At 42.6% G+C, this 17,428-nt stretch overlaps 1 protein-coding gene across 1 annotated transcript in view; it reads left to right on the top strand.

Moving 5' to 3' along the window:
* Positions 1-17,428, top strand: part of vcan (versican) — a 78,938-nt gene that overhangs the window by 21,189 nt on the left and 40,321 nt on the right. Inside the window, exons 3-6 of the mRNA XM_002935704.5 lie at positions 2,433-2,810; positions 2,912-3,086; positions 8,214-8,341; positions 12,909-13,202. Coding sequence (XP_002935750.2) covers positions 2,433-2,810; positions 2,912-3,086; positions 8,214-8,341; positions 12,909-13,202 — 975 coding nt within the window. The remainder of the gene's footprint in view (positions 1-2,432; positions 2,811-2,911; positions 3,087-8,213; positions 8,342-12,908; positions 13,203-17,428) is intronic.

Raw genomic sequence — 17,428 nt, 5'->3', positions numbered from 1 at the left:
CAGCTAATAGCAGCCCGTGATAATCTGGGCTTGCACAGAGACATACAAATGCAATGCAAACACTGAGCACAGCTAAATCTAACAGCCCAAAGTCCACCCTTATAATCCGATGAAGCATTTTAGATGGTTAACATTTTGTAGTCTTGCTTTTTTTTTTTTTAATCTGTTCATTTTGGCTGGGCGCACTGTGCAGATGTTTATTACAAATGAGTGCAGATGTTACAGGATAGAATAAATCTTTGTATGAAAAGAGAAAGCCTACATCATTATTTTCTTCATTCTGCCATTGTCCTCTGCATGTAAGAAATGTCAGTTACATGAGTGCTGCAGCAGTCTGAGGAAGCAGTTTCTGATAGAAGGTTAATTGAGATGTTACCATGCTTTATTTTTATTATATATGCCCTTTAAATTGGGTAGATAGGTCTGTAGTGGTTTGGAGATATGTGATCTTGCTCACATATCGGTATCTAAGCACCTGAAACCTTTTTCAGGGTTTGTGGTGGAAGGCAAGGGGGACCGGTCAGTGTTGTAGTTTCCAGGTCCTTGCATTAAAACAATTAGATTGCTTACAAGCATGGATCAATGCACTCGCAGCAGGAAAGCAGACGGACAGCTCTAAATGCTTGACTGTCACACTAACTCTGTGATACATGATAGGACTGTAAGGGTGTTTTGAACACTGTGAAAGTTACTGCAATAAGATTCCCAGAGCTGAACACTAGTCGTTGTAGTGGGCAGTAAGCAATTAAAAACTTGATGAAACCTAAATGTCTTTTTCCTACTACAGCGAGCAATAGATTTTTTTTAACAAACTTGTAGCCCCCCCGCAATAAATTGAACCATCCACTAGTCGACAGAGCTCCATGGCTCAAGGGCCTTAAATGTAACAAGGTACAGGGATGGGATCTGTTTCTCTGTAATAATAAGACATTATCTTGTATTTGATCCAAACTAAGATATAATTAATCTTTATTGGTAGCATCAATCCTATTGGGTTTATTTAATGTTTAAATGATTTTTAGCAGGAAAAAGGTATGGAGATTCAAATTACTGAAAGACCCCTTATTTGGAATACCCCAGGTTTCAAGCATTCTGAATAACAGGTCCCATTCCTGTATTGATATTCTGATTCACCTCTGCAACTTTTCTCTGTCCTCAGTACTTGGAGTTGTGCAACTGTAATCTGATATTGATATCCGACTTAACAATTCGGTGTTTTATGGGGGCCATTGCAATGAAAAGGCATCATCTAGTTCAGTGCTGTCCAACTTCTGTGGTACGGAGGGACGGAATTTTTCCAGCCTACATGATGGATGGCTGATAATGGAAGCCAATTTGACCACTCCCCTTTTTAAACCACGCCCATGTTATCACATGACCATACCCATATTAATGGTGGTAGTACAGTAAAAACCTGCCATAGTCTGCCTTCCCTACCCTGCCTGTGTGTGCCATACTCTGCCTGCCCTATGCTGACTGTGTGTGCCATACTCTGCTTGCCCTACCCTGCCTGCTATACCCTGCCAGTGTGTGCCATACTCTGCCTGCCCTATGCTGCCTGTGTGTGCCATACTCTGCCTGCCCTACCCTGCCTGTGTGTGCCATACTCTGCCTGCCCTATGCTGCCTGTGTGTATGGCACACATAGGCAGCATAGGACAGGCAGAGTATGGCACACACAGAAAGCATACAGTGACACAATGCTGGCACTGCTCCTTCAGTCTGCACAATAAATATATATTAAAAAACATTTTAATTGCAGTACCTACAGTCTGTTTTAGGTGTGAACAGGTGAACAATGTGGGTCTTACAGTCTGAGCCTGAAGTGTGAACAACGCAGGGGGTGAACAATGTAGGGATTAAAAGGCGTGAACAACACAGGGGATTACATTTTTAAACAATACAGGGGAATTACATCCTGAATCTGAGGTGCAGGGGGCCAGTTAATCTCAGTACTGATAACTTTTAAATCTTGGGGGGCAGGGCCACACAAAGGGGGGTCGCCAGTTGGACAGCATTGATCTAGTTGTTCCTAATCTGCAAAATAGTGATGTGTGAGCTGGCCCAATACCCGCGGGTTGACCCGCGAGTCGGGCTGATGTCTGCACATCACTTGCGGGTCGCAGGCGGGTTCAGGTTGAGATCTTCTGCTTGACCTCCTCTGGCGGCTTCCTCTTCCGTCTTGTAAATTTATAGACGTGTGTCTGACACGCAGGTTCAGGTCTATAAATAAAGGAGAGAAGCCGGGTTGGGTAGGGTTTTGGGTTGGGAGCAGGCGGGTTAGAGTCGGGTGCAGGTCGAGCGAGTTTTTCTCAACACGCACATCACTACTGCAAAAGCCTTGATTAATCTGTACTGTTAAATGCTTTTGTGTTGTATATTTACAAAATAGCTTTGACATAGTAAATAGCTTCTTTCTCTTTCTTTTTATAGTTCAAGTGGAAAAGAGTTCCCCAGTGAAGGGTTCGTTATCTGGAAGAGTGAATCTGCCATGCTTTTTTTCAACCATACCAACATTGCCACCCAGCTACAATATTACAAATGAATTCCTGAGGATCAAATGGACCAAAATTGTTCAGAGCAGAGATGGAAAGGACCCAAAGGAAACTACAGTTTTGGTGGCCCAAAGTGGAAGTATTAAAATTGGACAACAATATAGAGGCAGAGTGTCTGTGCCAAGTCACCCTGAAGACATTGGGGATGCATCTTTAACCATAGTCAAACTACGTGCTAGTGATGCTGGTGTTTACCGATGTGAAGTTCTGTTTGGGATTGAGGATACCCAAGACACAGTTTCCTTGGATGTTTCAGGTAAGGTTTACTTTTCAATTTTTTTAAGCAGACAAATACTTTTAACTAAATTAATTAAAAGACAAACATGTTTTATTAATATGGCCATTTTGGTTCTGCAGGAGTTGTGTTCCACTACCGAGCCTCTACTGACAAGTACACTTTGGACTTTGAGGCTGCTCAGAAAGCATGCATAGACAATGGTGCCCAAATTGCAACTCCTGGACAACTGAGAGCAGCTTATGAAGATGGTTTTGAGCAATGTGATGCTGGGTGGCTTTCTGACCAGACTGTTAGGTAAGATTCTGTAAACTTTAAATATTCTGCACCTCTTTTGTGTTTACATATGGTAAGGGTAGGAGAGGACAACCTTAGAACTCCAAGCTTTGATAGAACTTGATAACCAGTCACTTTCCCTGCATGCTCAGCTGAAGAAGACATTTTTTGTGATTCTAGTTTTGGCCTAAGGTGTCCTGCGTTTAAAAACTGAGTCTATACATCTATGATTATAGTTATGTGTTATTAAGTTAGTTCTATATTGATTTATCACATTTGTCCCTTTTTTTAAAAAAAGAAAAACCACGAGGGAGAACCTAATTTATAATACCAATGTGATGTAATTGCAGAAGGAAGAATAATACACATGACATGTCCACATGCCCAGCATAAATGTCTTAACCATTCTAAAACTGAATCAGTTCTTAATGCTGAAGAAAAAATATATATAGGTGTGGGATCCATTATCTGAAAACCCATTATCCACAGAGTTTCAAATTACGAGAAGGTGATCTTCCATAAATTCCATTTTTATCAAATAATTCACATTTTTTTTTAAAAAGTGCTTCAAGGCAGCAATGCTAGGGTAACATAGTAACATAGTAACATAGTAAGTTGGGTTGAAAAAAGACATACGTCCATCAAGTTCAACCATAATGCCTATACCTAACCTGCCTAACTACAAGTTGATCCAGAGGAAGGCAAAAAACCCCATCTGAAACCTCTCTAATTTGCCTCAGAGGGGAAAAAATTCCTTCCTGACTCCAAGATGGCAATCGGACCAGTCCCTGGATCAACTTGTACTAAGAGCTATCTCCCATAACCGTGTATTCCCTCACTTGCCAAGAATCCATCCAGCCCCTTCTTAAAGCTATATAATGTATCAGCCAGTACGACTGATTCGGGGAGGGAATTCCACAACTTCACAGCTCTCACTGTAAAACATCCTTTCCGAATATTTAAATGGAACCTCCCTTCTTCTAAACGGAGTGGGTGCCCTCGTGTCCGTTGGAAGGACCTACTGGTAAATAAAACATTAGAGAGGTTATTATATGATCCCCTTATATATTTATACATAGTTATCATGTCACCTCTTAAGCGCCTCTTCTCCAGTGTAAACAGACCCAACTTGGCCAGTCTTTCTTCATAACTGAGACTTTCCATACCCTTTACCAGCTTAGTTGCCCTTCTCTGGACCCTCTCTAACTCAATAATGTCCCGTTTGAGCACTGGAGACCAAAACTGAACAGCATATTCTAGATGGGGCCTTACCAGTGCTCTGTAAAGGGGAAGAATAACCCCCTCCTCCCGTGAATCTATACCCCTTTTAATACAACTCAAAACCTTGTTTGCCCTTGCAGCTGCTGCCTGGCATTGCTTGCTACAGCCAAGTTTATTATCTACAAGGACTCCAAGGTCCTTCTCCATTATGGATTTGCCTAGTGCAGTCCCATTAAGGATATACGGGGCTTGCATATTTTTACATCCCAGGTGCATGACCTTACATTTATCCACATTAAATCTCATCTGCCACTTAGCTGCCCAGATTGCCAGTTGGTCAAGATCCTGCTGCAGGGATGTCACATCCTGGATAGAATTGACTGGTCTGCAGAGTTTTGTGTCATCTGCAAACACTGATACATTACTCATAATACCCTCCCCTAAGTCATTTATGAACAAATTAAACAAAAGTGGACCCAGTACAGAACCCTGAGGGACCCCACTGAGAACCTTACTCCAAGTAGAGAATGTGCCATTAACAACCACCCTCTGTACCCGATCCTGTAGCCAGTTTTCTATCCATGTGCAAACGACTTCACTAAGACCAATAGACCTTAGCTTAGAAAGCAGTTGTTTGTGGGGAACAGTATCAAATGCTTTGGCAAAATCCAAATAGATTATATCTACTGCATCCCCTCTGTCCAGCTTCTTACTTACCTCATCATAAAAAGCAATTAAATTGGTCTGACATGACCTGTCCTTCATAAAGCCATGCTGATTACTGCTCATAATGCCATTCTCCACTACATAATTTTGAATGTGATCCCTTAACAAGCCTTCAAATAACTTGCCCACCACGGATGTCAAACTTACAGGCCTATAATTGCCAGGCTGAGATCTTACTCCCTTTTTAAATATGGGAGTGACATTCGCCTTCTTCCAATCCCTAGGTACCATACCTGATGAGAGCGAGTCTGAGAATATCAGAAACAGGGGCCACTGCAATTCTGCCCCTAGCTCTCTCAGTACCCGAGGGTGTATTCCATCTGGCCCCGGTGCCTTGTTTACATTTATCGTGTGTAGCCCTTTAAGCACCATATCCTGTGCCAACCACTGTGTAGTTGGAGCTGAGGCAACAGTGCAGCTATTGGGTGGGACTTGGCCCACTGGCTCCTCTACTGTATACACAGAAGAAAAGAACTGGTTAAGCACATCTGCCTTTTCTGTATCCGCTGTAACCATATTGTTATTATAACTCAATGGGGCCACACCCTCAACCTGCATCTTTTTACTATTAATATACTTAAAAAACTTTTTGGGGTTAGTCTTGGCCTCGGCCGCGATGCGCTCCTCATTTTCTATCTTTGCCTTCCGGATTGCTGTTTTACAACACTTGTTATAGTGTTTATATTCATTAAACGCAGCTACTGTCCCCTCTGACTTATATTTCTTAAAAGCTTTCCTTTTTTCCCTATTAACTTCTTTACCTCAGAGTTAAGCCACATAGGGTGATTCTTAACACTTCTACTTTTTCTTATTAATGGAATGAATTGAGAACAGTAATGATTTAATATCATTTTAAATGACAACCATTTCTGCTCTGTATTTTTATCAGAAAACATAATGCCCCAATCTATGCCCTGAAGCGCTGCCCTTAAGGAGCTAAAATTTGCCTTCCTAAAATTCATCGTCTTTGTTGCCCCCGTGTAAATTTGTTTCCTGCACCAAACATCAAATGAAATAACATTATGGTCACTATTACCCAGGGGTTCAACCACTTGCACATTTGCTATACGTTCTGGGTCATTAGAGATCACTAGATCTAGTATAGCATGGTTCCTGGTTGGCTCCTCAACAACCTGTGACATAAAGTTGTCGTGCAGCAAGTTTATAAACTTGTTCCCATTTACTGTCCTGGCAGTACTATTGCCCCAGTCAATATCAGGGTAATTAAAATCCCCCATTATTGTCACTTGCCCCAAACTAGCAGCCTTTTCTATTTGCAACAGGAGCTGGGCCTCCTCCTCTTCGCTTACATTAGGGGGTCTATAGCATACCCCTACAATTAGTTTGGTAGATTCATTACTATCTGTGAGAAGCTCAACCCATAAGGATTCAGCTCCCTCTGTTCCCCCCATAACTTCCTCCTTAATATTTGCTTTTAAGTCGTGCTTAATGAACAGACACACTCCTCCTCCTTTTCTATTGCCCCGTCCCTCCGAAACAATGTATACCCCCCAATATTAACTGCCCAGTCATGAGACTCATTCAACCAAGTTTCAGCAACACCAATCACATCATATTTCCGCTCCAACGCCAGTACCTCCAGCTCTCCCATTTTACCAGTCAGACTCCTTGCATTGGTAAACATACATTTAATACTGGTTCCGGCGTGAGAATGACGTGTAAACAACTTATGGGCCTCCCTGCCATTATCAGTATCCCGAAGCAAGTCTCCTCCCCCAATTTCCCTTACTGTGCCCACTACCTCATCTATCCTGTCTACCACAGAATTTCCCGCTGCACCCTCCCCCCCCACTCCTAGTTTAAAATCTCCTCCAACCCTCTAGCCATCTTTTCCCCCAAAGCAGCTGCCCCATCATCATTGAGGTGCAGCCCATCCCTGGCAAAGAGCCTGTAGCCGATTGAGAAATCAGCCCAGTTCTGGAGAAACCCAAAGCCCTCCTCCCTGCACCAATCTCTCAGCCACGCATTAATCTCCCTGAGCTCCCGCTGCCTTCTTAAGCTGGCCATACACGTGGCGATCTCACGATGTTTCGTACGACCGTCGGTCGCACGAAACATCGTCAGATCCGCCACACACCATTCAGGGCTGAATCGGCAGGTAAGGAGGTAGAAACAATAGGATTTCTACCTCCTTCTGCCGATTCAGCTCTGAAGGGAGAATTTTGGTCAGGCGCCTTCTATGGCGCCCGATCAAAATTTTCTAACCTGGCCGATCGGCGAGTCGACCGATATCAGCAGCTTCCTGCGATATCGGTCGGCTCGCTGACATGCCATACACGCACCGATTATCGTACGAAACGAGGTTTCGTACGATAATATCGGTGCGTGTATGGCCACCTTTAATGTTGCTCGTGGCACAGGTAATATCTCTGAGAAAATTACCTTGGAAGTCCTCGCCCTCAACTTTGCACCTAGCTTTTTAAAATCGTTCTTGAGGACTTCCCCCCCTCCTCTAACTTTGTCATTGGTACCTATGTGTACCAAGACCGCCGGGTCTTCCCCAGCCCCTCCCAACAATTTGTCCACTCGTTCCACCACATGCCGAACCCTAGCACCAGGCAAGCAACACACAGTTCGGCATGTAGGGTCTTTGCGACAAATTACCCTATCCACCTTTCTAATAATTGAATCCCCTACAACTATAACCTGCCTTCCCTTCCTAGCACTACTCCCCCCACCTGTATTAGAGGTGCCGGCTCCCAGGGTGCTCTGAGAGTAGTTGGTTTATCTTTTCAGCACCAATATGTACATCTTCTACTTCTGAATAAAGGTGATAACCATGAGCAGGTCTGGACTGGGATTCAAAATAGACCCTGGAATTTCAAGTACCCAAAGGCCCAAACAGCCCAGGCCCGGATTTGAGGAAAGGCCACAAAGGCCTTAGACCCCTAGACTGGGGTCTAGACGCCCTGGAGATTTCAGTGTGTCTTGTCCTCATTGCTCAATGTGCGAGACAAGTGGATGCACTTCCACAAAATCCTGGGGAGGGGGGAGGGAGTGAAAGGGGCGCTTGACAGGGGGTGGCCTCTGGGCCCGCATTGATCAAATCCTGGCACTGCATCTGCCCAATTAATAGTGACTGCATCTTACAGCAGCCCCTCTGGCGTTTGCCAGGAGCCACATGAAAACATATTCTGTAATATTCACAGGATTGGGCATTTTTTCTTTCATTTTTGTTAGATATCCAATCCGCTCGCCTAGAGCAGCCTGCTATGGTGATAAAATGGGAAAGGAAGGAATCCGTACCTATGGAAAGCGTCCTGTTTCTGAGAAATACGACGTGTACTGTTTTGTGGATGAACTGGAAGGTGAGTTTCCCAAAAATGCTTGCTCTGTAGGCCCCAGAGAGGTTGTTGTTACAAAGCTATAAGTAGTTTAAAATGTGTGTTCTCACTGTCTGGTTAACATAAGTGATATATAAAGATGCCATTTGTCAGAGGCTTTGGCTACCCAAACCTTTCTTGTGTGGGTGAAAGTACATGAAGCCCCTATACAGACAATGGGCCTTTAATAACCTTTTGGGGGCACATTCTAAGCCTCAAGTTGTACAGCCCAGAATCAAAGGTTTATCTGGAAACAGAAGTGTTGTGAAGGGAAAATTCTGCCTGTGCAAGTGTGAATGTAGTGTGTGTTTGTGCCTGCTGGGGTGTGTATTTGTTCATTGTGTTGGAGGTTGAGTGGGGCAGATGCTACATATAACTCCTCCATATCCTGCTTTAGTCTGCTGGACATGATTCTATTCTAAGCTTTCTGGGCTGTACTGTGTGAATGTAACACATTATTTGCTTAACACTTTTTGGCACCCTTGGGATGATCAGTACAATAAATAACACTCGGGGCACACTATTTCTAAACTTGAGCAAAGTGGAGGTTAAGTGAAAATTTATAGCTATATTTTATATGAAAGCAATAATGGAAATAACAATGTCTCTAGGGACAAGGCAATTTAAAGCTGGAGTTTATATGAAGTCTGAAAGCTTACAAATCTATCTAGTATCCATTGTAACATAACATGTGTCTGGAAATTCTGGCAAGGAGAAAAAGCTTTAAAGTCATGTTTTTTCACTGCTTATGACAGATCTACTTTTATATCGGCAGTCAGGCTTTTTTCTTTAACTGTCATTTTATACTTAATAATTCACTGTCATTTTATCAGGAGTAGAGAGTGGGTGAGTATTATACAGCTAGACTTGGCACAGTTGCACTTTGTTGCTGCTCGTGTGTGATGTAGGCTGTATTTGATTATACCCTTGAGGGATGCGCATTGGCCTCTGTTGGGCATCAGTTAGTTGCAGTTCCACATTGTTCTTCACTACAGCTCTGAAGCAGTGAGCAATATTAAGTACAAGTGCCCTACAGTTCCATTTCATGAAGTTTACCATACAGCATCACGTGTGTTAAATGAGCCAGGGTTGGACTAGTCCACCGTGATATGGGGAAAAGTTCCAGTGGATCCCAACCCTGTTGGGCCCAGCCACCTGCCTGCAAGCCAGTCTCCCCCAGCGCTTCCCACTCTGAAACACATGGCTATCTTTCAATTTTAACTGTGAAGTAAGCAGAGCAGTGGGAGCTGTGGTGGCTGGTGTGGGGCTTTTGTGGCTGGGTGGTGGGCCCTTGAGTTTGATAGCTGGTGAGTCCTGGGTTCCTCAGTCCGACTCTGAACTGATCTTGATCCTGGCGCACCAACAATTAATGCAGAAAAAATATATCAAAACCTATTTTGTTTAGTTGATCATTGTGTCTTCTCATGTGGGTAAAGAAGCACTGAGGGCAATTAGATCAATGAGTGGATGCATTGGCACCTATAAAGCTTTACAGCATGGCCCTTACAAAAGATTGTGAGTACTCAGCCAACTTCTACTAAAGCTGCAAAGGTAGTTTTACCATGGAGGCTTTTAGGAATGACAATTGCAGTAAATATGTCCCCTTAGTAATATTCTGGTCCTGGTGCCATTATACTCACTTCGCAGAGCATAGGTCCCCTTTGGTACAAGGTCCGCTCTTGTAGTGGCACTGTATACGCATTCGTTGTGCCAGAGATGGAAACAAATCTAAATGTATACGTCAAAGGAAGAGCACAGTGGGCAGTAATTATTTTTTCTGTTCTGCCTTTTGTAAACCTTAGCAATATTTATTTTACGTCATAAGCCGCAGTCGTGATTTGGCGTCAATAAAGAGGGCTGCTGTGACAGGTGGGAAATATTAATCAGGAAATATGAAGGCGGAATTTATCTCCAAGCGCGTGCAATTTGACAAGCTAATAAGAAAGTATCTACGACTTTCCACGGGGAAGATTTTGAATCAGCCTTTGTCTGGAAAAGAAAGCCTGGCTCATAAGTCTAGCCTGTGGTATTTAACGGCCATAAAAAGGAACCTTAAATAGTCAGGTGTTTTTCTTTCTATGCTAAAGTGCAAATACACAGAACAGGAAAATCCCAGCAATCTCGTACTGCTTACTCCATCCAGGTTTTATTTTCTGGAGAAGGCTGCCAAAGGTAACACACACACAGCATTATTGTCTGTATGTAACATAAACACTGTCATGGTTTCCATTTTCACTTTTTTTTCAGTGACAGGGTTATAACATGCGGTTCTGTTTAATGCCTTCGTTTGCCGTGATGATTTTGGTGAGAATTTTCTCACTTTAGCTGCAGCTATGAAAACACCCAGCATGCACTCAGCATACCCCTTCTATTATGTATTACGGCAATAGCGGTGACATCATGATGTACCAAAGGTCGCACAGAATAATTTCCGATACACCCTTCATATTTCTTAAATTAAATAACAGCAGAGGATCTTTACAGATGGCCTAACGTAATAGTTGTAGGGCACAGTTATTTTCTTTCTTTAGACTGGTACCACTGAGCAGCAGAAGACATATTTACTATTAAAACTTAATATTCAAGCCATAGCATATATCACTTATACCTTGTATAACTGATCCTGCTAGGACTCTCTGAGAGTTATATGGTACTGATAGTCCCTGCGTGCCCATGTGACACTTGAAATTGCAGCAGATTGTAGCCTGGGCTCTGTTGTATGATGCCTCTGGTTTCTACGCTTCAACTAGACTCTGCTTATGCCTATATTAAACTGGGAAAAAGTTAATTAACCACAGTGTTGGAAGTAATATGAAATGTGGAAGTAGGAGCAGAAAGTTATTTTTATTGGAAATATGGGTACTGGGCCCTATAACATAACTACAAAACATATGTACAAAAAGTTACATAACTAGAAGTTGCCAGAACCCAGAACAAACTCTACTGAAGGGGCCCCAATACTTGGGGCAGAAAGTGTATTTTACAAACATATATTGAACTGCACATCAGTACTGGGCCCTTTTCGCTGTGCACCAATCAGTTCAGGGCCACTTCTGTAATGAGAATTTATACACCTGTGTAATGCAAGCCCCTTGGGCAGAAAATGGCCTTCTTTAAAATACAAATTCCTGATTATGACACTGTATAATGTTTGCAGGGACAATAGTAGTGATGACAGACTGACAAAGGTGATTGGACTGCTGCCAAAAGGGTAGCATCATATATAATGTCTGTGTTCCATAGGCCTTCGGTATTACCTCAAGCTCTCCATTCTAAAGCTCTGTTGTTTAACTGCAAAAGCCCTCATAATGCAGACAAATGAGTTCTGGGACCTGTAGTTCAGAAAGTACTAGAAAACTAGAGGCTCTGAGCATATATGTGGGCACGGCTTTCAGCCCCTGGAGAGAATTCCCAAGATCCCACTGTTGGTTTTTTCGTGGTTGGAGCAAGGGTTTGTGGCTTTGCACTGCGTTCCAAAGCAGCAGTTATTTTAGTGATTAAAGACGGTGTCCATGCAGGGCTACCAACAGGAGATGTGATTTCTTTTTTTCCTTCTTCCCCACTGCAGGACTTTTAGATTTCTAAGAAAATGAGATCCCTTTGCCAAGGAAAATCCAATGTTTTGCTGTTACGGCTTTTCTTTTCTTAAGGAAATACAGTTTTATTAGGCAGTGCTATTAAAGGATTTATCATTCCAAAGACATGGGATACTCCAAATTCTAGTTCCTTAATGTATTTGCTAAAAAAACAGTTGCTACTGGTATTGGATTAGGGTATGTGGGTCCACCAGGAAGGCACCCTGTTGTGCACCGATCCCCACTTCTGCTCGTACCTTTTCCTCACCATCACATTCCTTCATCCATCACAGCATACCATGGCAGTGTACCTCCTCTTAGCGCCACAGATCCTGGACTGGCAGTAGGTCAAGGGCAGAGGGGCCTACCGGGGGCCGGGCCCACCTGGATTTTTGCTGGTGTCCCGGCAGGCCAATCTGACCCCGGTTGCTACGTAATATGTATTTTTTTCTACATTTTTTCTAATGGGGCCCTGTAATACAGGGGTCCCAGAGCTAATGCCCTCTCTGTCCTACCCTAAACCAACCCATGGGATACCATAATAAGGAATTAACACTGTTCTGCTAAATTCTTTTATTTCTTGGTCCCTAACTATATAGAGATAGGGAATGTGCCTCACTTGTCTTAAGCACAGTACCAATAGACTTTTAATGAAAGTGAAATGCCAGGTACCTTACACTTGACATTGACCAGGAGTGTAGTTAATGGTGGTCACACAGAAAGATCTACCCCAGGATTAGGCGAGTTTGTTTATAAATTCATTATAACACACCCTTAGCTCAGCTGAGGCCTCATTTCCACAATATGTGCTTCCTATCTGCACTTTTGGCTTGTAGGCTGTAACTTCAAGACCATAACATAAATCTAATTAACAGAGGAGGCAGAAAAGTTCCAACCCTAGAAATAAAACACACAATAACATAACTGTTCTAATAATAAGTATGTTTCATTGAGTTTTCTCTCTGCATTGCTTGCAGGTGACCTGTTTCACACGACTGCTAACAAAAAGTTCACCTTTGAAGAAGCCAAACAGGAGTGCGAGAAGAAGAATGCCGCTCTGGCCACAGTGGGAGATCTGTATGCGGCCTGGAGAAAGGGATTTGACCAGTGTGATTATGGATGGCTTGCTGACGGCAGCGTTCGTTACCCAGTATCTGTGGCCCGACCCCAGTGTGGAAATGGTTTGCTTGGAGTTCGTACCAAATACCGCTTCAGTAACCAGACTAATTTCCCTAATTCACTGGAGAGATTTGATGCATATTGTATCCAAAGTAAGTACACATTAATATAGTAATGACTTTTCTGCCTAGCCAACATTGTGCAAATTTGCCTCACTATGGGTGGCTTTGCCCAGCAATTATTGGCTATATCACCAGTGTGAGCCAAATGGTACAATCTGTCTATAAGGAAAACATCCAAACATCTACAACTCTAGAGGACAAGGCAACCACTTATCTCATTTTTGCCCCCCCCCCGTGATATATTGAACTATATTATACATTGGTTTGCGAGGCCCAAGAACTAATGGCACTTCGTACTATTGTACCTCTTGCACCTCTCTGATGGCTGCCCTGTTGGAGGGTCATTGTGCGATGCTAAGGGGACTTATTTAGTACCTGTACTCTTCCCAGTGCTAATTATCTCCCCTCTTCCAATCTAATGTGTCCATCCAATAAAAACAAGTGATCAGTTGCCCAGGGAGACTGTCACTAATTAATTTCCCTTTTTCTACACTGACTCTATTGAATCCAAGAAAAATTAATTACAGTCAAAGCATGTTATCCATATGCACTGCTCGAGAACAAGCGGTTTATATATATATTTGACTTCCCCTTATTAAAAATGTATGCTGAACCTTTAAATCATACCTTTGTAAGGGAAAGAAGAAGAAACTACAGTCCACCACTATAATATTAATGTATCATTAAATTACTTTAAGAAGTGGTGGAAATATCTCAGAGACAAACACGTGCCAACAAGATGTAGGATGAAAGAGTTGCATCACATTGCATCTGTCTGTGGTCCTGATGGGAACCCCTTCTTGCACTTTATCAGAGTCTCTTTGATCCCAGTGCAACACGTATCACTGCTCATAGTTGTGCAAGTGTGTATTGAGCAACACTGGTGCAATAGAATGTGGGAAAAATATTTGCAATGATAAATTCAAGTCTTTGATTTTTATATACATTTTGTGTTTAAGATATCATGCTTTTATATGTTCTGTTTGTAGTCTAACATGCAGGATAAACATCTGGCTCGGGATTAGGTGTTAACTATAATAGCGTTGGCTGCCATTCAGGCGTATCAAGTATATTATATAGAGCAAATGCTGGTGGCGGCATTAATCAGTACCGTTCAACTTTTTCCTTGCCGTGGGCCAGTTATCCATTATTCTACATATTTTAGGTCCAGATTATTATACATCAACAATGACATTCAAAGATATTTATCTTCGGATCTTGGGCATGCTGGGGGCCATAAAAAAAATCTCTCCACATTCAGCCTGTAGGCCTTCAGTTGGACAGCTCTGTAAGATCTGCTCGTTTGGCAAAGTTGCCAATTGAGCGGATCTTCTCCCGATATACGCACCTACGCGTGGGCGATATCGGGCTAATTTGAATTGCCTGAACAGCAGGCATAGGGGCCGTATCAACGAGCCGAGGGGAGGCTCGTCCTTAATGCCCATACACAGGCAGATAAGCTGCTAAGTTGGTCTAAAAAGGACCAATATCAGCAGCTGAAATCAGCCCGTGTATGGTCACCTTTAGTTCTCTGCTACAGAGCACTTGTGGTAGGGGCACTCAGTATAGCATGTGCCTTGTACCTTGTGCTAAAGCAGCTGTCCTGTACTTAACTCCAACCATAGTGAACAGTATTCCCTCTACACCAGGCATGTAAAAGAATATTAACATAATTAAAGTATTTGTGTCCTTGTCATCCCATGGCTTGATTTATTTCAAAACCCATCAGTTTTGGTCCCTTTCAGTTTTCCAGTGAAGTATGTGTCTACCTGATCTGTGCTGTCCCAGTTCAATAGAGGAAGGGTTTGCCAACTTCTTCTACACTATTACATAGAGAGTTTAGCAGAATTTAGCCAGGGCACAGTTCTCATGTCCCTTTCCATACTCATTTGCACTGAATTAATTGTATTGCCAGGCTGTGTGATTAATTGTATGCTAATTAGTGAGTCAGAGATGGGACTTAAGTTCTGGCTCAGTCAGAGAGGGGTAGCACTGAACCCAACAGGGTAAGCGCTCACTTTATGGTAATAACAGCATTGGTGCCTGATTCATTTGGTGCTAGTCAGTAGTGGCAACCCATTAAAGCAACCCTGAATTTACCACCAAGTCTTGCATAAATGCTTGCACTTGTGAGTAATTCATCAGAGCAGACTAAAGATGCTCATAGCCCCTCACTGCTAGTTGTAAGCGGCATGCATGTATTGTATATACCTTTCTGTATAGCAGTGATCCCTAACTGGTGGCCTCATGAGCAACATGGAAGCACAGAGAGAGATTATTACTCCAGTATTACTCCAGTAGTGCAGGCCAGCAGTCCACATGGGGCTATCAAATAACCAATCACAGCCCTTACTTTGCATCCTCATGCTTGTGTGGCTCACACGGGTAAAAAAGGCTGGAGATTCCTGATGTATAGTGTCAATGTGTACTCAGTTTTGTGTGTTGCACATGAGTCTTTTCAAATAATTTTTATTGAAACAAGTCCCTATTGCTCAAATGCTTTGGCAATAGGGGCTTGTGGGAAAAATGTTCCCAAAATGGTGACCCGCCCCTTTAAATATAATATCTGCTATTAAATCTGTCTCTCGCTTTAGCTTCTATTGTCTGAATGACTTCCTGACAGCAGTACAGCTGTTGTCCCCTGTGTGGGAAAGCTGTATGTGTATCAGTGGGTACAGATACAGTATGGGCGCTTCTCTGGGCCCACAGCAAGCCTGGGTCATTCTCTCCTACTCCTGAAGTGTTAGGGGCTTTAACAAGGAAACGACATGATCTTTCCTCCACATGTACACTAAAGCTAGAGGGATCTTTAAACTCCCAATACAAACATGTGTTTCTCATTTTCCCCATAAAAACTCTATTCCAACTTTAAAAAAAACCAAACAGCTTTAGAACAAATGTTTCAGCACCAAAAGCGCTCATCAGTATTTTTAAAAATAAAATATACTTTTATGGAGGATGTAGAGAGAGTGAATAAAAACTGATGCCCTTTTCTAGCCTGTAGCATCGCTGAAAACAAGGGCATTTTCTGAAGCATCGCGCTGGCGGTGGCGGCACGCCCTTTCACTACAATTTAATGCATTGTAATCGGTGGGTGACATCACTCACATCTGGATTTCTGCAGGGAAAATTGATGCTGGCGAAAGCGCCCAGCAATAAGCAATGGAAGCCGCGTGTAGATTGTGTTGTTTTTGGTGCTGTCACATGTTTTCATATGATAATACGAACACAGAGAAAAAAGACCTACAATGTTTCCTAAGCCTTTTATTGATGTGAAGAAGGTCATGGACGTCATGGATGGCTAATGATTTGTTTAAGGACAGGGAGGTGTAGTTCTGCCCCAAGCTAATTGCAGATTAGACTTACGGTTGATCCTCAAGCTGTACCTCCTAGAAACACAGTTTGTCTATGTAATACCACATACATAGGGTCATTGGTCTACATCTTACCATATATATATATATATACCCATCTATCTATCTATCTATCTATCTATCTATCCCTATATATATCTAACTGTGCAGTGCACAGGGGGCCTTCCAGCTGAACATCCCAAAAACTGGCATGGGTATGGCCATCTAAATTAAAATATCAATCTATCTAACCTATCTCCCTTCCCCTTTTACATTCCTATAAAATGTGCCTTTTTAGGAGTGTGCAGAGGGCATGCCAGTGTGTAACAATGTACAGGGTAAGTTGTTGGTGAAGTTATGCCAGTTTCACCAGTCTGTGAGGTATGCAGTTGTTTGGGGATAGGGGCAGAAAGAGCAAATATATGTGCTAAATCTGTATTGGTATATTGTGCTTTAGAGTTAAATACTGTACAAAGAATCAAGTAGTTATGCTAGCAGAACTGTCCTAACGGGGTCAGATAGCAGCGTGCATAGAAAAGCTCCATAAAGCAATAGTTGGTGGTAAAAGTAGAGAATAGTAAGTATAGCACAGCACGTGTCAACACTAGGACAAGGCTGTCACGGGATTCTGGGAATTTGCTTCGACATATGCTGGACTCTTATCTTTATATAAATAATGGGCCCCAGGTCATTTCAGAATGAAAGACTTCCATGCTAGCGGGATTATTTGAAAAACATGAGCAGGTTTAGCACAACCCTGACCTCCACAGTAAATGAAAAAGGCTCACTGATTCTTTGCCATTCTGCAGCGAAGATTAATAATTGAATCAACTGGGTCAGAGTCATGAGAAATGTAAAGAAAACCTAAGTGAGCTAGCCTACAGTAGTATGAACCTTGTAACT

The sequence above is a fragment of the Xenopus tropicalis genome, chromosome 1 (assembly GCF_000004195.4).
Source record: "Xenopus tropicalis strain Nigerian chromosome 1, UCB_Xtro_10.0, whole genome shotgun sequence".
Taxonomy (NCBI): Eukaryota; Metazoa; Chordata; class Amphibia; order Anura; family Pipidae; genus Xenopus; species Xenopus tropicalis.
This window is presented reverse-complemented; position numbering and strand designations above follow the sequence as displayed.